Below are 19,894 nucleotides of genomic sequence, written 5' to 3' on the forward strand. Positions count from 1 at the left end.
CCACAACAATGTCGGACGAACGCAGCAACCAGGATGCGAACGCTAGGGCGCGCGTGCCCACAGCGAAGAACATAGCTCGTATGCAATCCATGCCCACCTTACGGTACCTCTGCTAACTCTTCATTGGATTCGATGAGACTGTCGAAGTACGACGGAAGAACATGGTCAAAACGGCTGATTACCGGGCCCTTCCGAACCTTAATGAAGAAGAGCTGGCGATATTGGCCAAGGAGGAAGTGACAATCCATATCATGGAGGAGAACCTGAGATGGATGGCCGCGCGATTTCCTGGCTGGGCACTCTTTGCTAATTTCGGAGAAGGAACAGTGCAGCAGGTGGGAGACTTGCTTGATCTGGCCGGCGGAGGCAACTCTCAGCCCGTGCAAGAGATGGAGAAAGAGAAAGCAAAGCCGAGAGGCAACTCTCAGGTAGTGGATGAGAAGAAGCCGGTTCTGGGAGGTAACTATGAGCCGGTGGAGGAGGAGGAAGGTGATAATTCAGTGCTGAACGGGATGGCGAGACGCTGGACTAAGGGAGTCGTGGGCCGAAGAAGGCAGAAAATGCTGAGGAGGCAACAGGAGGCGCAATCGCGCATCGCTACCTATGCTCGACAGCTTGACAATTGGCTTAGAAGGCCAGAGGTCATAGCTACAGCTGGGCTTACGTGTTGTGGAATGCCATCGTCTAGGTAAGATCCTACTTCACTCGCTAGTTATGCGATGATGCTGAGCGACGCACGGAGCTCACCCGTAGTAATACTCACTAAACAGTGTGATCAGTTGTCAGACTACAGAACCATATTAGTAGAAAGCCGGAAGAACTTCTGAACTATCTCGTGTATGTACGTTGGAGGCTCTGGCAATGCAAGACGACCTGAATGTCTTTCACAGTTACATTACGCCATCAATCAAGTATGCATTGATCCATGCACTCTTTTGAGCCATACAACATGCTATTCGTCACCCTTGAAACTGATTCCCAGCCCATGTATTCTTAAACGCCTGATGTCACCTTGCCATCTGCGATCTTCAAGTTTGCAGTTGATACCACGCCTTCATTAGACTCTTGACGACATTTGCCAAGATCAAATCTACATCAGCTCCATTCCTTCCTTAAGTCATCACCCGAGCTCTCATTCCTTTGCACCGTCTCAGATGATAGACCAAATGTTCATATATGAATTGCTATATTTTGCCAACAGTTTCGGCAACATATCGGGCATGGAGAGTCAGTCGCATCGTCCCATCAGTATGCCCCACATTCACCTTACCCGGTAGGACGGCGCAGATGAAGAGCAACATCAACGACTTGGCGCTGCCCACCGGCAGTCGCGCTGGAACCATTCTCATCTGTGTCTCGGATACATCGATGCGAAAGGTTCTCAACGGGTTTTTTTTAGAGCGGCATGTATCTGTCCTGGTGAGACATGCTCCTCCAAAACCCACTACAAACCATTTCTATCGCAGTATATCGACGCTGAGACATTTTAATCGCAACATACGCCACAGATATCTACAACAACATGAAGTTACATTTGATCATTTTCCAAGCTGTCGCGGTGCAAGCTGCGATCCGCTTTGGTTGCAGCAGTGTTTCCATTCAGCGCTTGGATCCGCTAGTCGAGCCTGGCCGTGTACCTTCGTCCCATGTTAGTATTGTGATCGTAGTATTGACCATATACTGATATATTTGCAAAGGTACACCAAATCGTCGGTAGGCTGAACTCATGATACATCCTCTGGTTCCCCCGTTAATGTTTCCGCAGGCGGTAATGCTTTCAACGCTACGATGGCCGGTGATATTGGGGAACAGGGCAGCTGCACAACGTGCGCATACACTGAAGGTTTGACATGCATTCCTCAAACTGGTCTCTCTAGGACTTCTGACATTGAAAGTAGACTTTTCCAATTACTGGACCGCGGCGATGTACTTCAAACACCAGAACGGCTCGTACAAACGTGTTCCAATTTACCCAAACGCTCAGCTAGGTATTCCGACGACACTGCCTACAATAGAGCACATTGAAAGGCTAATCTATCCAGGATTCGATGGTCAAGATGCAGATCACATCAAGGGAGGTATGACGATATACTACACCCAGAAAGACTTCGAAAGCTCGGACCTCGACAATCCCGTGAGAGCCTTTCCACCGGTGAGTGATGCAATCCAGGGCGTCGATAGAACAAGCGATTGATTGGGTCAAGGGCTTCCGGATGACTGTTGGTAACCCGTCAACGAGTACACTCAACGGTACAAAGAAGGGTCTGGCATACACGTGCTTGCAAACCATCCTCACCAGAGGTCATGAGACTCCTGACTTCCCGAAGGAGCCTTGCCCAGCCGGTATCATGGCGATCCAGGTAAGCAATGATCCTAAGCAGACATCATGATCATGACACTGACTACATGGCAGTAAGTCTCCCTACGATGTTATCATGCTCTTGTAAACAGATGTTACACACTCGCGGGCAGCACGAATCTTCCCAAGAAAACCTTGTTCCTTCTTGCATGAAACCTACTAATTACGTCGTTCATGTGTAGTCACTTTCCCTCTTGTTGGAACGGAATCGACCTTGACTCTCCCGACCGTCAGTAATCTCCCTGTACGAACTGTATGTGAGACAAACACTGACTTCGTACACCGATCTTTAGATCAATCCCATATGTTCTCGACCACACGGGGTGGCTTCCGCCCGGCGGACCCGTGTCCTGCGTCGCATCCCGTCAAGATGCCTCAACTAGCATACGAAACAATGTGGAATACAACTGCCTTCGCCGACATGTGGCCAACCGATGGTTCGCAGCCGTTTGTGTGGAGTTATTCTGATAGCAAGGGCTACGGTACTCATGCTGACTACGTGTTTGGGTGGAAGGGGGACAGCTTGCAGCGAGTAATGAACGATAGTTGCATGTTCCATAACTGTGGAAGTCCGGGTATTCAGGGTGTGCTAAAAACACAGACTGTGGAGGAGATGAACGCCTGCGCGGTTGAAAGCTCCGTTGACGAAGAGGTGGATGGGTGGCTCGATCATCTGCCTGGGTACGAGATGGAGGTTTAGCTCGGTGCCTACTGATAAAGATCTGGTCTTTTGCATATGTGGCGGCCGGGCTTAGAGCGCGGATGTCGCTGGCACGGCGTGTCTTGTTCGTGTTCATAGATTGCAGCACGTTCGCGGGTGGTGACCCGGGACAATCAGCTGAGACAACACGCTAACCTCAATTTGAACACTCCTGTCCCCGCATCGTGCCCTTTCCCATCGCTCCGACGCTGTATTCAAGTTGCCCGGCTTCCTGGTCTGCTATGTTCTGAGCCGTGACGAAGTCGGTACGGTGTCGAGGCGCCCGGCTAAAGTTCCGTTGATACATCCTCATCGCATACCATACCCCACATGCTCTTTTTCTTGATTAACAACAAGCTGTCCGCTCGACGATCATTATCCACGATTGGTGGCAGGTGCCTGTCAATTCGACCACCTGAGCATCGTCGTACCAAGTGCTGCCGGCAGATAACAAGCCTAAATCAAGGCAGATCGAATTCTGGTGTTTACGGCTGCTCGAAAGCACCACCCCTGGCTCGGTAGTGAACAGCCGGCACGACAGTATCGGACATATTGACGAAGATGCACCCCAGTCTTGGCAGAGTATATATCTTGCTGGAAGAGGCGGATCAGTCCTTGGCAGACGCTGCTGTCAATGAGCCCCAGGCGATCTTGCAAGAATGGATGATTAATGAGAAACAGGCGTGAAGAATCACGCGCACTTGATACCAAGACTCCCATACTAGGACCCTACATGTAAGGTAGATATATTATAGATACAGACCGCAGGGACTGGTGGCTAGATACGTTGTCCTATCTACTCATCAGATTCAGCATCATGGTCTCTTTCGCGGTCTTTGCCGCCGCCGTACTAGGCAGTCTGCCTTTCGCTCTCACGGCACCGAGCGGTATTGCCTCACTTATCAATCATGAAACAGTCGGGAAGCAGCTCGAAGCCCGTCAAGGTGGCTACTACTCCTTTTGGTCCGAAGGAGGTGGCTCGTTCCGTTGCAACCAACAAGGTGGCGGAAAGTATACCTGTAATTGGTCAGGACAGCCTGGTGGTGGCTTCGTTGCTGGTACAGGTTTCAAGCCTGGGGGTTCAAGGTAAGAGCAGCAACGGTTTCAAGGCGATTTCCAGAATTGTACTAATGGATCGTACTAGGACAGTCAGATACTCGGGTACATACGACGCCAAAGGTCCCGGTTACCTCGCCCTCTATGGCTGGACGCGCAATCCCCTCATCGAATACTACATCATCGAGTCTTATGATGTCCTCGCCCCAGGTGAGCCTTGGACGCGCAAAGGCAACTTCACTTTTGAAGAAGGCACCTACGAGCTGTACACTAGCCAGCGCGTAAACAAACCGTCTATTGAGGGGACTCGTACCTTTACACAGTTCTGGTCGGTGAGAACGGAGAAAAGGGTTGGCGGTACAATCACTACGCAAAAACATTATGACGCGTGGAACAAGGCTGGAATGAGGTTGGGCGGTCACGACTATATGATTCTCTGTACGGAGGGATTTGCGAACGGGACGCTGCTGCCAAGTGGAAGTAGCAGCATCACTGTGACTTAGTTGTTGAGAATTGACTCATGTCTAGCCTCGAATTGTGAAGCCGTAGAATATGAACGCATTCTTAAAGTCTCAATCATGTGTATTTATGTCATGGAAGTGTCATCCTTTGGGATAGCGGGTGATCTGAATACTTCGCTTGATTACTTTACTCTTCCTCTAGCTACGCTCCGCCGGTCAGAAATGACTCCAATAATCCGTAGAAATTATCACGAATATAATGTCTAGAAAGCTTGCTGCATCATCAGTGAGTATGCATACTGAATCACCAACCTGTGTGCCTGGCTACACTTGTTTGTGGGAAAAATACCCTGGATTGCACTGCTCAGATCGCAAGATGTTCGGGGCCGTATCCATGAGGGAACGGGTGGTAAAGTGGAGCCGATTGCTGTCGCCATGCATACATAATGATCCTTCGTGCTCGGGGTCGGCCGTGATGCGACACATCCACGTCAACCTAGGAAAAAAGTGAACACCATGGAGCCTGCACTACCACCAACTTTTCTAGTTTACTCGCGATATTCTAGTGTAATCTGCAGAGCTGTTCAGGTTTTTCTTTTGTATGTGCCACGTCTCCGCGACCAGAGGTGTTGCCTAGCCCGCGGCTCATGTGTAAAGTGGAAGGATGCGCGCCATGGAGCTGCCCAGGTGCCGTTGAGGGGCGGCGCGACTAGCGAACGCACATTACCTGGGCCACACCACCACCGATTGTGAGGGTTGGGAGAACAGTACTCGTAGTGTACATCTCATCAATCACTGTTTGCACATACACAGTCACGAACAGTTGAGCTTGCTGTGTTTGGGGGAGGAGATGTCCGTCCCGAGACGACTACACGAATACTGATGGCTCCGAGACGGTAGGCCTGCATCGGGGCACGCGACGGGGCGTATACGCTTGTCAGCAACCGCGCTCAAGGGGTAGATAAGAACAATAAAGATACCTCCGACGCGCCGTCTTGCAAAGCGTCTTTCGCATCCAGAAAACTCCTCTCATCCGCTTGTTTCTACGCGCATTATGGCAGGCACAGTCCTAATCACCGGCGCGAACGGTTCGCTAGCTTTACCATCAGTCAAGTACCTGTTGGAAGCATACCCATCCTTCAACCTGCTTCTTACCGTCCGAGACGATTCAGAGAAAGATACAAACACCCTAAAACTTCGTCGACTTGTAGCCCAGCACCCCGACGGACAAGTGTCTATAAGAAAACTCGACCTCTCTTCGCTGGAAAACGTTCGTGTCTTCAGCAAAGCGCTCCTTGCTGAGATTGAGGGCAAGCAGCTTCCACCCATCCGGTCGATTATCTGTAATGCGATGACATGGAACTTGTCCGGCGGGCCGAAGTACTCGAAAGACGGATACGAAATTTCGATTGCGGTGAACCATCTTGCGCATTTTGCTTTATGTTGGAGGCTCATTAGTGCCATGGACCCAGTACATGGCCGCATCGTCTTTTCGGGCAGCGGCGCACATCGACCAGAGGAAGCCAGCCTCGTCAAGGGATATCCGACTCATATCCCGAAAGACTTGGAATTTTTGGTTCATCCAGAAGCTGACAAGGAAGGCGAGGAGTTGGGACGAGGCTTCCAAAGATATGCCGTAAGCAAGTTGGTCTCCATCATGGTAATGTACGAGCTCAATCGTCGCCTCAAAGCCGTAAGTCTCCCGTTGTCGAAGACCCTACTTGGCTTGCAGCCTAACTGTTTCACTAGAAGAAAGATATAGAGTCCATCCGCGCGGTTGCGGTCGATCCTCTGGATCTGATTACATCGCGGGCGTTCCATCAGCCGCACGTTCCGCGAACGATTCAGATCATGGCTACAGTCGTGACTTGGTTGTTGCCGTTGATCAGCTACTTTCAGCCTCGATTGGTGACCGTCGAACAAGCTGCAACAGCCTTCGTAGATGTGGCAGTAGCCGACAGATTTGATGGGCAGGAGGGGTACTTCGAAGGGAAGAATAGAGTTGAGAGCTCACAGGACAGCTTAGATGTGGAGATGCAACAAGCGTTGTGGTCCAGGAGCGTCGAATGGTGTGGGCTGGACAGAGAGGATGTGCCGATGGGGTTGTAAAGGAAAGGGCGAGTTGTTTGGAACGTCTGTGGGCGCTCTTAGTGCCAGTCGGCGTGATCGCCGGAAGCTGGGGAAGCCTCAATCGCAGCTCCACCAACCTCTCAAATCCCTCATGATCACTTAGCAACGATGCGCACCATGTTCGCGAAGCGATCTACCCTTCACGGCCGATTCGTAGTTTTACCCTCCCATGACTGTACGCGTCTTCATGTCTCTAATATCGGCCCGTAAAGTTGAGCGCGTATAAGCACCACCCGAGACACCGCTACGACGCGTGGCCTCAGCCGAACCACAGCGCCATGTCGAACGGGTACGCAGCCACTGCAACACGACACCACGCACCATGTCGATTGTGGCACAGTCAAGTGTCTAGCCTTACAGACGGACCGACCCACAAAGCCCGTCACGACACATTCACAGCCAAGCTCTCAGCTGCCGCTTGGCAAAGCTTGTTCCCTGTTTTTGTGAGGGATTTATTGGCGCCACAAAGCTTAGTCAAGCTTAGCCACGCAATCAGTGCATGCACCTCGCAAGGGTTGGCATGCTCTAATGCAGATTGTTACGACAAACGCCTACGTGACACCAATCAGAAGCCATAAGACTTGACTGTGAGCAAGCTGAGCCACCCCAGCCGCAGCCGTTTTCATCTGTCACACCGTCCAGACTTGCATCTGGGGTTTGCTCAAGAGATAGCGGCGTCGGTGAGGCGGTGCATCAGGGCCGAGCGACCAGTTCCAGGCCTGACAACTGGCAAATATTGAAACATGGGCATGCATGCCTGAGGGTCGAATGACAAGGCGCGCAGGCCGCAAGGACGGAAGCCACTATCCTAGAATTATCGAGCTGGGGAAGACTGTCACGCCTGCTGACCTGTACCCTAGTGATATAAAGGGTCGTAGACATCCGCGAAGGGGTACATTCACTTCCCACCACCTTTTGACTTCGCTGTCTACGAATCTCACCCACCGCACCCACACACAAATACAGCACGTTTGGCTCTTGGGCTTTCGATTCTCTTCACATCAAACAGGACTATTACAGTAAGTGACCCACGTATGCTACCAGCTACGTAACTAACACACCGTCCAGTTTCACCTCCACACGAATACCATCAAGATGCCTGCCAGTGTCGCCTCTTCTATCTCGACTATCATCAAGCCCTCACCAGCCCCGAAGTGCGGCGAGTCGTGCGACTGCTGCGGTTGCGACGAGTCCTGCTGGTGCACCGTCATGTAGTGCAGAGGACACCTGATACTCAGTCACAATGCTACGACCGACTTATTGAAGGATACCTGGGTGCTGTCAGAGAGCGAACATTATCATAGGCAGGCTTGCTACAAACCGTTCAATATAGCCACTGCTTTCTCTTGGCTTGAGCCCAATTGCTGTGCTCTCGAATCACTACCTCATCAACTCCCATCTGACCTGCGACGCTATCGCCATACCTCACCACCTCGATACATCAATTCCCTACCTGTTCGTACCTTTGTTGACCGCAAAGTAACAACATTTCGGTCATGACTCGGTTGAGCACAGGTGTACGCAAAAGTGACGTAATTCCTCCATCACAAGAGCGTACCTGGTAAATGTTGCAACGATCAAAAGAGCCTCACGGGCTCTTCAAGTCTTACAATATAGAGCTCCACGCTTTCAAGACACCAGAAGTCATCCCCCACTTACTCATATCACAAAAGCAAACGTTCACAATGCCCCCGTATGTCGCCCGTGATGCTATCCTGAGGACTTCAAAGACGCTTTCGCATCTGCTGAGACCTACTGTTCGCTTTGCTCACACACAGCGCAGGACTTTGCCTGACTTCTCGCTTGAAGGCAAGGTCGCTGTTGGTAGGTAGTCAAGAGAGTCTTTTGACAAGCTAACTAACTTGCTATAGTTACCGGGTATGAGACCACCAACCTGCGCCAGGGGCGGCTACGATCCGTGTCGCAAATTCTTCCTAGTTAGAAGTATACATCATCTTCGAAAGTATTCACTTGTCAAGATTTACTAGTGTGTATGCAGCAGAATGCGACACGAGTCCTAGCTACCCCTGGTGCCCCTCTTATGAGACACCAAACACAGGTACAATCAAGCTAATGTGGCATGCAGTGCCTCTCAAGGTCTTGGTCAACAGATCCTCGCCGCCTTCGCCCTTTCGGGCGCCCATGGAGCCATTGTAGACCTTAAGCAAGAAGGTGCTGACAGATCAGCCAGTGCGCTCGTTGAAGAAGCTAAGAATCAGGGTCTCCCACCCCCGAAGGTGCATGGCTACGAGTGCGACACATCTTCCGAGGAAGGCGTCAAATCTACGTGGGAAAAGATTGTCCAAGACTTTGGAACCGTCGATATTCTCGTTACGAATGCTGGTATTACTGGTGGCGCACCAGCCGAGGACTACCCTTTCGAAGACTTCAAACGAATGATCGACGTCAATCTGACTAGAACCTTCCTGTTCTCTCGCACATCAGGTAAATGGTGGATTGACAACAAGGTCGACGGCCGCATCCTGATCGTCTCGTCAATGTCCGGCTCCATTGTCAACCGCCCGCAGAAGCAGTCGGCATACAACGCTTCCAAGGCTGCATCGGCCCATCTCATGAAGTCACTGGCGTCAGAGTGGGCGCCGCACGGCATCCGCGTTAATGCGCTGAGCCCGGGATATATCCAGACCGAGGCGAACGAGGGGGAAGAGATGGAGAAGCTGAGCAAAGAGTGATTGAAGGATATTCCCATGAAGAGGATCGCCAAGCCAGAGGAGTTCCGCGGCGCGGCCGTCTGGTTGGTCAGTGACGCTAGCAGCTACGTCACGGGTAGTGAGATTATCGTGGATGGGGGATACACTATCTGGTGAGACTTGCTGAGAGTGGGGCTATGTACGCACAAATCCAAATGTGGTTATCATTATGTCGACAGGCGTAACTTTTAGTCCCTAATCATCTCGGTACAACCCATTCCGGCAAGTCGCTCGTCTTGTAGCACCCGTTGTTATGCTCAATTGGTGTTGGCGTTGCCGTCACAGAAGTAGGCGCATCATTCTGCACCATATCGCCAGAGTCAACGATGCTTGCTTTACCCTTCTTCCTTGTCCTCCCTCTCTTTAGACCTAGAATGAAAGCCGCGACAATAGCCAGGAGACCGACCAGACTACCAACTGCCGCACCTGCAACAACACCTGGACTTGTACCGCGGGAAGCTCTATCGTTGCCTGGCGGTGTATCCTCGGGGCTTGTAGTTTGACTTGGTGGGTTGGATAAGTCGTGGTCCGAAGTGGTCATGCTGTTCGACATAGCCGTAGACTCTGCTCCTGAGTTCGATGTGGTTGTAGATGACAATGAAGAAGGCTCAATAGCCCTTGATACCGCAAACATCTTGCTTCGATATCCCCACGAATGGTTGTCCCATACATCATCGTCGCGATGCTCTTTCCACCGAAACACATGATTACTGCCGTTGGCACGATCGTTGGGGACATCGACCGTCCAGTTCCATTGACCACCTTGCCGTACGCCGGTCGTATCCAGTTCTATTGCGAATGTCGATTAGCTTCTAAGGTCGCCGGGATGGACAACGCTGATAACAACGTACCAAGTAGTTTTCGCACATATGCGTCGTTGGCATAGCCCGTGATCCAGAGATCAAGGAGAGACTCATCACCGATGGGTCCATCACCCCAATTCGGCCAATTGTCGTCCCATTGGATAGTTATGTCCTCGCCTTTGGACCAAAATATCTTCCCGTCAATCCAGTTAGGGTTTGTGAACTCAGCTAAAACAGACGCCGCTAGGTACGACAGGCAATAGAACGCCTTCATCGTCGAGCTGGCGAAGAGAAAATACTGGAGCAAAAAAATGGTCCAACAGGAAGCTTCATGGCCCCCTTAATCACGAGGCGGCTGGTTACGGTGGCTGTCAGCCTTGCCAAGCCTCCCGTGCCGCAATGATACAGTTATCACAAGGCATATGAACCCCTTACAGACCGTATTTGGATTTCGCCAGGAACGATAGCTGAATCTTCATGCTCTTGTACTCAACGGAATGAGGGTGCGCCTTTAACTCAGACCGGGGCCTAGTTTTGGTTCGAGCTATTGTCTTATTACCCCACGAGCGCTGACCATACGACGGTCACGGGAAAGTCAATGCGTTCAAATGTATGAGGGCTGAATCTGAATTGCACATGTCTGTCACTACCTACGCATCAACGTAACCCGACCAGTCTCCAATATCTCAACAATACTTCTGCTTTGTCGCCCAGTCACACATGACTTTTCCAACGCAGCTGCAACAAGCGCACACCTGTCATGCACCGCTGTGGTCAGCGTCGTATTCTCCCTTATCAGCCGTTGAATGACTTACCTTCTTTTGCTTTACCGCATTATCATTACCATCTATACACGTCAAGGTCTGCGCATTCCACCGAAACTTGTTGTAGCACGCGTTTGCGTTGATGACCGCGGCGCAGTCGTCGCTCCGTGCGACTTCGGCAGTGCACTCTGGATATGTTTGGGCGGCGCTGAGAGTGAGAAGAGTTGCCAGAATGGCGAGAAAGAGTACCATGGCGGGTATATGAGAATTGAAAAGATGAGGGTACTTGGTTGGGAAGTGTCTGTCGTTGTGTGGTACCGCTTTGCTCTGCTCAACTATCTGTTACCAGACGTCACTGGCACTAAGCATCCCGGACTTATGTGTCCGATTGTAACTCTTGCCGATTGCTTGGAACAATATGTTCGGAAGTACCATGTAACCAACGGTATTTCGAAGGCGTGGGAATGATTGCTACACCCAGGATCAGTTGTAATTTCTGTAGGTATTCGGACGGATCATCCCGCGTCCTGCACGTTTCCAGCTCTTGTTCTTCGCCAAACTCAGAATGCACTTTCTACAGGCGTCTGCTCATTCGAAGACTTCAGATGAACGACCTCCTTCACGGAAAGACGACGTTCGATCTTCCTTGGCATCTGAGCTCACATTCGCTACGCGATATTAGCTTACATTAGCCTGGCATTCGGCTCTTCGCATCGATGCTCTTGAAAGACGGCAGTTGGTAGTATTCCAGACATCAAGTCGTGGCACCCATAGTATGAAGGATAAACTTGCCATGGGCTGCAGGCTGATGTTTGGTAGCTGTCGATAACATCGGAACGCTGTAGATCACAGTAACGCGACCCGATGAGACTACACACCTGCATCAGTGCCTTCGGGCTCCTCACGACTGCGAAGGCAGGGCTTCTGCGCTTTGGCTGCGCGCAGTTGACTGTCCAGAGACTTGACCCGTTGGTTAACCCAGGCTCGAATCCCTCGCCGCATCTTCATCAGATCATCGGAGGTGTAAGAAAGCTCTCCTCATTTCAAGTAATCTATCACTGACACCTCCAGAACTCATTCAACGTTACCATGGATCCAGCCAAAGGCCATAATCTGGCGACACAATCAACATGCACCACCTGCGAGTTTTCCGAAGACTTGAGTGAGGACTACAACACGGTTCTAGATGATAGAGAGATGCTAATGAAATGTTTGTAGGCAACTACTGGACCGCAGTCGTGTACTTCAAAGCCAAGAACGGTACCTTCAAGCGCGTACCCCAACGAGCGCAACAAGGCATGGATGGTACCAACGGCGGCATGGTACATACCTTCTTCTCACCCCATCACAGCCAACGCCTAACATACATGCAGGTCGTATACTACATGACCGACGCTCTCTTCAGCACCTCGCAAACCACCAAAGTAACAGCCTTCAAGCCCGGTTTCCGCATGCTGATCGGCGACGTCTCGTACCGCTCTCGCGAGGAAGCTCGCGACTTCCGACAGTTGACATATATCTGCATGCAAAACGAGGGTACCCGAGAGCCTGAGACACTCGAGTTCCCAAAGCAGCCTTGCCCGGCCGGCATCATGATCAACCATAGGTTTCCAACCGTAAGAGTTCCTACTTTGTAATTGTACGTTACATGTATATACTGACTCCTTCCAGTGCTGGGATGGCGTGAACCTCGACTCACCAAACCACCGTGAGCACGTCTCATATCCCGCGACGGGCACATTTGAAAATGCCGGCGCATGTCCATCGACACACCCCGTCCGCCTGCCCCAGATCCTGCTAGAGACGGTCTGGGACACGAAACAGTTCAACAACAAGGCCGACTGGCCAAGCGATGGTAGTCAACCTTTTGTCTGGTCCAGCGGCGACGCGACTGGTTTCTCGACGCATGCGGACTACCTGTTCGGCTGGAAGGACGACTCACTGCAGAAGGCTATGGATGGGAATAATTATGTGTCGGCGCCAACGCTGAAGAAGCAGAATATTGCGACGCAGAATAAGTGCAATGTCAAGGACATGGTTGGCGAGAACTTTGATGGTTGGCTGACGGCGTTGCCGGGTGGGATGCAGATTGGTTGAGGCACGTCTCTATCAAGATTTAGTTTGTTGCGTTGAGATGTTGTGGCTGTATCATTGGTTAGGAAGGTCTGACTCGTTTGCAACTATCGCTTTACTACGAGTGCACGGGGTTTCGTCAAAGTGAATTGATCGAGTTGATGCGAGGTGCTTTGCCCTACGCGACTTGGTGGTTTACAGCAGGATCGTCCCAGCAACTTCGTGCTATGCAGGCGTAGCCAAACGCATTTCTTTGCAGTAGATCTGAGCAGATATTCAAGTAGACACTCCATCAGGCTCATCAACAGGTACCCAAAGTACCCTTGCCTCCCTCTGCAGGCCCTCCCCATTCAACTGTCTCTTCACAACCACGATGACCATAATGTCTCTCTTCTGTAACGGCTTGAGATCCCACCCCAGGACTTCCGGCCTCTGAGCTTTATCTGCAAACGAAACGTTCCACTCCAACTTGTTGGCGTTTTCGTGGAATATCGCCTCCCCGTCTACGAAGACCTCCAGTGACGTTGCTGGTGATGGATGGTCAAAGCCACTGTGGGCGACCATGGAGACTTGGACAGTGAGGCCCAAGATAGCGTTAGAGACAGCTGCAACGGACTCAATAAGAGGCTTGTTTTCGGGTGGCCTATAGAATGCCTTCCGAATGATATCGGTGGGTAACGCCGGAGTAAGAGGAGGCGGTATACGTCTCTTGGTCGACTGTTCAAACGCATATGCATACTCCAATAGCTTCGTATCTTCGTAGGCTTTCCCAGCGAATGTGATGTTCACAGGCATGTTTTTGTCGCTCATGACACCCATAGGTACACTCACAGTAGGTACACCGAGATGCCTGATGGCGCGATTACCGTTGGAGTATTTTACGCCATTCTGGAGACTATGTGTCGTGCTGTCAATGTCGAATTCAAGATCTGCGAGGCCGACGTCGCCTTGCGCAGGAAATGCAACGACATCCAGCCCGTTTTTGTCCATCCAATCTTCTAGATCACGTTTCCTTTGAGCTTCGAGAGCTTTTAGAGCTTGCTCCATGCCCTGTATGTCGTGTATACTCCCATCTTGGACCATCTTGGGCAGACCGGGGTAGTCAATCCAATTCCTCACTTCGAGGAAGCGGTCCGGCTTGTAGTCTGGCGGCTTTGGGAATAGCATCGCAGGATCTTTGATGTCGGCTAAGCACTTTATTTTTGGGTCGTCGTTCTCTACGAGAAAAGCGTCCCACGCTTGGGCGATAAGAATGCCTCGCTCGAGGAGGTTCCAGTTCGCGGGACGTCCATCGACGTTGTTCGCTTCACCTGAAACGGAGTCGTTTTCGTAATTTGTTATTAGAGGGAAATCGGTATAGACGATCTCTGCCCCCATAGACTTAATATTTTCTGCTGCCTGTTGCCATATTGCGACGACCTCTGGTGAGACGTAAGGATGCTTTGCGTGCGGATCTGAGTCTTTCTGGCCAATGTACATCTTCGGCACCCCAACCCTCTTATCTCGCAGCGCTTCGCCGCTTCGTAAAGTAGTGTAATCGATCGAGGGAGGCTGAGGTATCCGCACATGCTTTTGTTCGCGTATGAAGTCTCCTGTTGTGTCTTCATCTGGAGTAGCAATGACATTCAGTATTTCCAATATGTCGTCCACCGATCGCGCATATGGGGTTGGCACATCACATGTGATGTACAAAGGCCACAACCCGCGACAGCTCAAGAGTCCCTTCGATGGCGTATAGCATACGATGGCATTATTGGACGCTGGACTTCGTCCGCTGCTGACGGTCTCGCTACCCATGCCGAAAACTGCCATGCTGGACGTTACAGACGTTGCAGCACCATTTGACGACCCAGATGAGAAGGCGCCGGTGAGGTACTTTGAGTTATACGGCGACTCTGCACGACCATACATGCCTCTCTGCATACCACCCGCAGCCATCGGTGGCATGTTAGTCTTCCCAATCAAGATCGCTCCCGCAGCTCGAAGCTTCTCAGCGATTGCAGAGTCGCCGCTTGACATGACACCTTTCAGAGCAGGTGAGCCATCTGTGACCGTCATACCAGCAACTTTGTAGCTGTCTTTGATGGTATAAGGTATGCCTTCCAAAGGTCGAGGCTTGAGACCTTGGGCACGCCGAGCATCGGAAGCTGCTGCATCTTGGAGGGCCTTCTCGTTGAACACAGTAAAGGCGTTCAGACCTTGGATAGTGTCGAACTTGGCAATGCGATTCAGGCAGCTGATAACAAGATCAACGCTGGTAATACATTGTTCGTCGAAAGCTTTCCGATGATCATCGATACTGGCTTCGACAATGTTAAAGTCTTGAGGATTTAGACCAAGACCCTAGATCCGGAAATGAGTCAGTCAATGTCATGTCGTTGGTGGTCGCAAACATACATTCTTGCCTGTCATGTTTCAGGAACAGCTCAGCTCAACGAAGGTGTTCCAAAAGGTAGTGAGACCCAGTGCTTGTGGGCGTGTGGTGACGCCAGCGTTGTCGATTGTATGTTCGTGGCCCCAGGGCAAGAGCAGGATGGGCCGACGTAATCGTGTCCGGGAGATAGTCACTTCCAAGGTTCCCCACTTCTGGATAGTCGGTTGGGCTTTCCCTGTACGGCTAGCTCATGTGGTGTAGAAGCAGATGCGTTCCGTATCTATTCCGCGAACGGCTTGTATCGCTGCATAGAGATACGTTTAGGTTATTGAGCACTAGTCGCGACAGCATATTGTCCCCATTACCGGACTGTGGAAAACGACATGGACAGCGTACGGGCTCATACTCCTTGGATACCTCGACTGTCAAAAAAGCTAGACGCTTGAATATATGTAAATTGTGCCGAAACCCAGTAAGCTCTCTTACTATCGTGACAAATCTCCTACGCTGTACTTGCCCAGAGCGCCTTGAATCTCGTACTTCCAGCCACCAAACCACAGGCACCCATCCATCCCAAATTCCAGCCTGGCAGCCCTCCAGTCGTGCTGCTGAAGTGCAGCGCCATGGGCAACCACGCGCTTGCGATAACAAAGTCGGTCCACCACCTCTTGTCAAACTTCTTGTCTTCTTCGTCCTGATATTCCGCGATCGCGCGGCCATCGGCAACCATCTGCTGCCTAGTCACCCTCCTGCGACCCTCAAGCTGCCACTCGCGCATCAAGCGGAGGAAGTCGCACGACACGCCGCCTAGCCAACAGCGGTAGGCATATAGGTACAAACGCGCAGTGGTCGAGTCGCCGCGGTTGAGGGTGGAGATGAAGCGAGGCGAGATGACGCCCGAGTCGGCGAGGAGGGAGATGTTCTCTAGGGCTTGGTAGGAGAAGTAGCTGCTCGCCTGCAGCATGGCGATCCTGTGCAAAACGACATCTGTGCCGGCTTTGGGGCCTGAGGCTAGCGAGCGCAACCAGGCGTATAGCGGGAAGAGACCAAACAGCCTCAGCGTTGTGCGCGCTTTCGAGATGAGGACGGCAAGCGCAGCGATGGGCGGCACCGTGCCGTTGTTCAATAGCGTTGCGGCGGAGATCTTTGCATCGTCGCAAGCGGGGCGTATCAGCGTGAGGAGCTTTGTCGCGAAGCTGGAAATGGACGGCGATTTTGTCTGCACGTAGGCGAGGATGTAGAGGGAGTAGTTGAATGTGGAGAGGAATGCGGAGAGGCCGCCTGGGGAGGCTAGGAGTCTGCCCTACATTAGCTCATGCCTCTGACCCTCACAACGACACGCGGTCGACATGACTTACTTGTTCAGCCTCAGGATCGTTTGGTCCACTTTCTTGACGCCTGCAAGCAAGTCGGTCCTGTCCAGGTCCCTCGGATCCGCCCTGGGTGCGGCATCCGCTATCTTATCGACCACCTCCTTGACGTCAGGGGTGTCAGTCACATTGGACGCTTCGGGTTGGGTGGGCTTCTCGTTTTCGTCAGACATGGCGAGATTGGGCCGTATATGTAATGATGAGCATGCAGGAGGTCAGGAAGTCTGGGTAGAATGAGGCAAAGGGCGCGTCTCGCGGGTTATGCTTCTCCGCACGCAAGCCATGGGGAGCTCATTGCCGCTATCCCCGTGAGCCGAGGCACTGGCACCAGCGGTGTGCCATCACTCAAAACACCATCGTGCTTTTTGACTGCGATCTTTTGGAACTTTGTCTCTTGTTCGCTGGATCTGCTTTTTTGATCCTATGAGGCAGCCCATCACGTCGGACTGTCACCTCTTTCTCGTTGAGATTGGTTCAGGCATGAAGAGTGCGCTGCAGCCCTGGACCTTACCTAGGTATCGAGGTATGCGACACGAGCGCAACACACAAGTATGGACGCGCTTCGAACCGTCTGGTAACAAGTCTTGGTCCTCATGATGTTATGATCGGGAATTCCCGTCTCTTATGCCTCGCTCTCTATCAAACACCTTCGACAAACCCCCGGGTTCCACGCCGCTCCACATCCTCTGCATCAAGCCTCTTGATCACATCCTCAATCTCCTCCCAAGCCGCACGCTCTCGTTCCCCGGATTCGCTCTTTATCGCATCTAGTGTTCGTCTTCGCCGCTCCTTGGGTTCACTCCTGAGTTGAGTGAGGAACAGGCGTTTTGACTCTTCGAGTTGGGTGCGAGCTTCGTCTAGCACTTGGTCCGTCGGCTTGTTGTCTTGCTCAACGTCATTCAATCTACTCTCGAGGAATAGTAGACTGATTTGTGGAGTAAGCGTTAGCTTGTCATCCCTCTCACTCTGTGCGAAAATGGAGGATTCCTGTCAAAACATACCGCATCTGCGCCAGACTGTATAGCTTCTCTTCTATCTCAGCTCTGTCCCAGGTGCTCCTTGCCTGCCGCCATACCAGATGCCATTTCCCTGTTGCGACATTGCCAGGAAGTTTCCGTGCTATCTGCTTATCCAGATCGTCTAGTCGTTTGAAGAACTCAGTGCTGATAGCATCTCTGCGTTCTATCGACCATGCAAAGTCTCGTAGTCGTGTCGCTTGCGCCTGAACTGCAGCCCAGTCGCTATCACTTTTCACTCGATAGAGCGCAGCTACCTGGTACAGAGTGCCAGCTATCAGAATGTAAGCAAATGTTAAGATGGAAAGGACGTTGGCGGTAGAAGAGAGTGCGCTGTCGCGACAGTCGCACGTGCTGTAGAGTGGTGTCTCCATGAGGTTGATGTGAGACACATCGATGTGGGTCTCATGAACGGCGGATCGGTGACTCGAGGAAGGCTGGGGAGCTTCGATTCATTCGAGAAGTTCGGCGCCAGCTTACTTGCGATAGTAGACTGCATACTGACCTGTGTCAGTATTGGTTCGGTTGCGGGTAAGTGCCTGCAGCATGCATGTGCCCAGCCTTGTTGTCCAAGACTTGGGTAGGTGTATGGCTATGTTCCCCAGTTCACCTGTCTACGCTTCCAACCGACCCTAGTACCTCGAATAGGTTCAATATCACACAATGTAGTGACAGACATCACAGGACATGAGGGCGCTCAAAGCCATTGTATTAGCAAAGCTAACGTGTTGTGACAAAGACATACTTCAACAATGCCAGGGCAAACACTACGAAAACAAATCGTCCACCCGTGGCCTGCCAAGGGGAGTCGTGATCTTGCATGTAAACATCATTCACCTGAAAAGCCATAGTTCGATTCTGCACTCACTGCCGGCCATGGCCATCCCACGGATACAGGGCGCTAAAAGGGTAGGGGGCCCTCAGATAGCTGGAGACCAGTACGCTCCTGACACTACCAGTGCGCCAGAGCAAGCAGTCAAACGAGCCAAAAAACACCCGTTCGACACCCTCGCGCTCGGAAAGATGGGATACGACTTCGAGATACCAGCGGTCATTGCCAGAGTCCGTAGCAAGGCCGCTCAGCCCTTCGACGTGGGCATGGGGTTAGGGGTGATGCTGTACCACATCGTTCCGTTGATATCATCCCATTTGGAAAATCCTATGGAGTTCCACAACAAGGCGCCAAAAGCCTTACAATGGGCGACTGATTTCGTCGAAGCGATTGATCAGTATATCGCATACTTGCGTCTTACGGATGGTTGCTCGGAGAAATTCCCCAATGATGCAACCGTTGATCGCAAGAGTCGACGGCCACGGCGCAAATACATGGAGCGGTGTACCCACCTCGTCGAGAATGCTTATAGGGATCATGTCCGCGAACAGCTCTGCGACATGTTCCGATCGTGGAGCAAGGAGCAAACGCAGCTCTTCAATAAGGGTGTGGATAAAGCTCTCTCGGGAATACAGTGGGTCGTCTACCCGGAAGAAAATGTGGTTCTGGCTGCTGGCGACGACGAGTGGGCGGTTTGGCTGCGCGGAAGGTGCGAAGAGCTAGGCATGCTTGAAGCAAGGGCGCAGAGGAAGGTGTTTGAGGAAATTTAGGGACGGGTCTGCCTGATCATGGTTTGAGTATTCGCTGGTAGTAGTAGACGCAAAGTATGGACCATGGACAGTCGAAGGAAACCAGCACAAGAAGAAATGTGAAAACAGAAGTTGCATTCTCGTGACCTCAGGACCGGCCTCAGGCATCTCGTGCTAAGTCATTAGTTGGAGATCCTCCTGCGAACATGCGGTTGCTGGGCTGGGGCTGCATAAACAGCTGCAAATTGGTGGATTGCAGGTGGAGTGGTGGAGTGACGAGAGTGACTAGGGACCGTTGGCGAGATTGGAGCGGGCATCGAGGGTCCACCGCCAAGGCGCCTGCATTGGCATGCTGGGGGCAACTGCGTCCCAGGACTCGAAACACGCGCTCGAAACCGTCGCATAGCCCTCGCATCCACCGCAGCGCTTCTTATAGCCCAACGCCCGAGGCCGGAGAGTCTGTCATTCTTACACTCGCCACCACCCCCGTCACTGC

General features: G+C 51.9%; 10 protein-coding genes across 10 annotated transcripts; 7 read left to right on the top strand and 3 right to left on the bottom strand.

Moving 5' to 3' along the window:
* Positions 1-1,788: 1,788 nt before the first annotated feature.
* Positions 1,789-3,059, top strand: BKA58DRAFT_408482 (uncharacterized protein; the record flags this gene model as incomplete). Its single annotated transcript, XM_046172090.1, has 5 exons — positions 1,789-1,843; positions 1,899-1,988; positions 2,043-2,152; positions 2,205-2,343; positions 2,653-3,059. The coding sequence occupies 5 exons, from the start codon at positions 1,789-1,791 to the stop codon at positions 3,057-3,059; spliced, it is 801 nt and encodes a 266-aa protein (XP_046028488.1).
* Positions 3,060-3,729: 670 nt separating this feature from the next.
* BKA58DRAFT_79989 (concanavalin A-like lectin/glucanase domain-containing protein) lies at positions 3,730-4,727 on the top strand. Its single transcript, XM_046175926.1, has 2 exons — positions 3,730-4,145; positions 4,204-4,727. The coding sequence occupies exons 1-2, from the start codon at positions 3,877-3,879 to the stop codon at positions 4,616-4,618; spliced, it is 684 nt and encodes a 227-aa protein (XP_046028489.1). The 5' UTR covers positions 3,730-3,876; the 3' UTR covers positions 4,619-4,727.
* A 632-nt stretch (positions 4,728-5,359) lies between these two features.
* BKA58DRAFT_79492 (short chain dehydrogenase/reductase SDR) lies at positions 5,360-6,780 on the top strand. The gene is made up of 2 exons (XM_046175923.1): positions 5,360-6,269; positions 6,326-6,780. The coding sequence occupies exons 1-2, from the start codon at positions 5,631-5,633 to the stop codon at positions 6,683-6,685; spliced, it is 999 nt and encodes a 332-aa protein (XP_046028490.1). The 5' UTR covers positions 5,360-5,630; the 3' UTR covers positions 6,686-6,780.
* A 592-nt stretch (positions 6,781-7,372) lies between these two features.
* On the top strand, positions 7,373-8,665 carry BKA58DRAFT_79546 (uncharacterized protein). Its single transcript, XM_046175924.1, has 4 exons — positions 7,373-7,725; positions 7,813-7,896; positions 7,927-8,530; positions 8,578-8,665. The coding sequence occupies exons 1-3, from the start codon at positions 7,460-7,462 to the stop codon at positions 8,204-8,206; spliced, it is 630 nt and encodes a 209-aa protein (XP_046028491.1). The 5' UTR covers positions 7,373-7,459; the 3' UTR covers positions 8,207-8,530; positions 8,578-8,665.
* Positions 8,392-9,534, top strand: BKA58DRAFT_408484 (sorbose reductase SOU1; the record flags this gene model as incomplete). Its single annotated transcript, XM_046172091.1, has 3 exons — positions 8,392-8,530; positions 8,777-9,395; positions 9,471-9,534. 3 exons carry the CDS (start codon positions 8,392-8,394, stop codon positions 9,532-9,534), a joined length of 822 nt encoding a protein of 273 aa, XP_046028492.1.
* An 82-nt stretch (positions 9,535-9,616) lies between these two features.
* On the bottom strand, positions 9,617-11,236 carry BKA58DRAFT_435395 (uncharacterized protein; the record flags this gene model as incomplete). The annotated part of the gene is made up of 3 exons (XM_046173334.1): positions 9,617-10,206; positions 10,269-10,413; positions 11,036-11,236. The coding sequence occupies 3 exons, from the start codon at positions 11,234-11,236 to the stop codon at positions 9,617-9,619; spliced, it is 936 nt and encodes a 311-aa protein (XP_046028493.1).
* Positions 11,237-11,650: 414 nt separating this feature from the next.
* On the top strand, positions 11,651-13,207 carry BKA58DRAFT_80107 (uncharacterized protein). The gene is made up of 5 exons (XM_046175927.1): positions 11,651-12,007; positions 12,056-12,146; positions 12,203-12,306; positions 12,358-12,600; positions 12,656-13,207. The coding sequence occupies exons 1-5, from the start codon at positions 11,849-11,851 to the stop codon at positions 13,079-13,081; spliced, it is 1,023 nt and encodes a 340-aa protein (XP_046028494.1). The 5' UTR covers positions 11,651-11,848; the 3' UTR covers positions 13,082-13,207.
* Positions 13,208-13,333: 126 nt separating this feature from the next.
* Positions 13,334-16,974, bottom strand: BKA58DRAFT_307972 (amidase signature domain-containing protein; the record flags this gene model as incomplete). Its single annotated transcript, XM_046167185.1, has 3 exons — positions 13,334-15,378; positions 15,945-16,729; positions 16,790-16,974. The coding sequence occupies 3 exons, from the start codon at positions 16,972-16,974 to the stop codon at positions 13,334-13,336; spliced, it is 3,015 nt and encodes a 1,004-aa protein (XP_046028495.1).
* Positions 16,975-17,419: 445 nt separating this feature from the next.
* On the bottom strand, positions 17,420-18,244 carry BKA58DRAFT_80147 (uncharacterized protein). Its single transcript, XM_046175928.1, has 2 exons — positions 17,803-18,244; positions 17,420-17,726 (listed from the first exon to the last, which is right to left on the bottom strand). Exons 1-2 carry the CDS (start codon positions 18,189-18,191, stop codon positions 17,441-17,443), a joined length of 675 nt encoding a protein of 224 aa, XP_046028496.1. The 5' UTR covers positions 18,192-18,244; the 3' UTR covers positions 17,420-17,440.
* Positions 18,245-18,509: 265 nt separating this feature from the next.
* BKA58DRAFT_375688 (uncharacterized protein) lies at positions 18,510-19,447 on the top strand. Its single transcript, XM_046169441.1, has one exon. The coding sequence runs from the start codon at positions 18,694-18,696 to the stop codon at positions 19,417-19,419; it is 726 nt and encodes a 241-aa protein (XP_046028497.1). The 5' UTR covers positions 18,510-18,693; the 3' UTR covers positions 19,420-19,447.
* The last annotated feature ends 447 nt before the right edge of the window (positions 19,448-19,894 follow it).

The sequence above is a fragment of the Alternaria rosae genome, assembly GCF_020736505.1.
Source record: "Alternaria rosae strain MPI-PUGE-AT-0040 chromosome Unknown BKA58scaffold_2, whole genome shotgun sequence".
Taxonomy (NCBI): Eukaryota; Fungi; Ascomycota; class Dothideomycetes; order Pleosporales; family Pleosporaceae; genus Alternaria; species Alternaria rosae.

Excerpts from the sequence above, each read along its gene's own strand:
- BKA58DRAFT_79492 (XM_046175923.1), top strand. The coding sequence starts at position 5,631 with ATGGCAGGCACAGTCCTAATCACCGGCGCGAACGGTTCGCTAGCTTTA. Across the intron at positions 6,270-6,325 it reads TCAATCGTCGCCTCAAAGCC|AAGAAAGATATAGAGTCCAT; the intron begins GTAAGTCTCCCG and ends CTGTTTCACTAG.
- BKA58DRAFT_79546 (XM_046175924.1), top strand. The coding sequence starts at position 7,460 with ATGCCTGAGGGTCGAATGACAAGGCGCGCAGGCCGCAAGGACGGAAGC. Across the intron at positions 7,726-7,812 it reads CATCAAACAGGACTATTACA|TGTCGCCTCTTCTATCTCGA; the intron begins GTAAGTGACCCA and ends GATGCCTGCCAG. Across the intron at positions 7,897-7,926 it reads GACTGCTGCGGTTGCGACGA|AGGACACCTGATACTCAGTC; the intron begins GTCCTGCTGGTG and ends CATGTAGTGCAG.
- BKA58DRAFT_80147 (XM_046175928.1), bottom strand. The coding sequence starts at position 18,191 with ATGGAGACACCACTCTACAGCACGTGCGACTGTCGCGACAGCGCACTC. Across the intron at positions 17,727-17,802 it reads TACAGTCTGGCGCAGATGCG|TCTACTATTCCTCGAGAGTA; the intron begins GTATGTTTTGAC and ends TCCACAAATCAG.
- BKA58DRAFT_80107 (XM_046175927.1), top strand. The coding sequence starts at position 11,849 with ATGAGACTACACACCTGCATCAGTGCCTTCGGGCTCCTCACGACTGCG. Across the intron at positions 12,147-12,202 it reads CGAGTTTTCCGAAGACTTGA|GCAACTACTGGACCGCAGTC; the intron begins GTGAGGACTACA and ends AAATGTTTGTAG. Across the intron at positions 12,307-12,357 it reads ATGGTACCAACGGCGGCATG|GTCGTATACTACATGACCGA; the intron begins GTACATACCTTC and ends ACATACATGCAG.
- BKA58DRAFT_79989 (XM_046175926.1), top strand. The coding sequence starts at position 3,877 with ATGGTCTCTTTCGCGGTCTTTGCCGCCGCCGTACTAGGCAGTCTGCCT. Across the intron at positions 4,146-4,203 it reads TTCAAGCCTGGGGGTTCAAG|GACAGTCAGATACTCGGGTA; the intron begins GTAAGAGCAGCA and ends GGATCGTACTAG.
- BKA58DRAFT_375688 (XM_046169441.1), top strand. The coding sequence starts at position 18,694 with ATGGCCATCCCACGGATACAGGGCGCTAAAAGGGTAGGGGGCCCTCAG.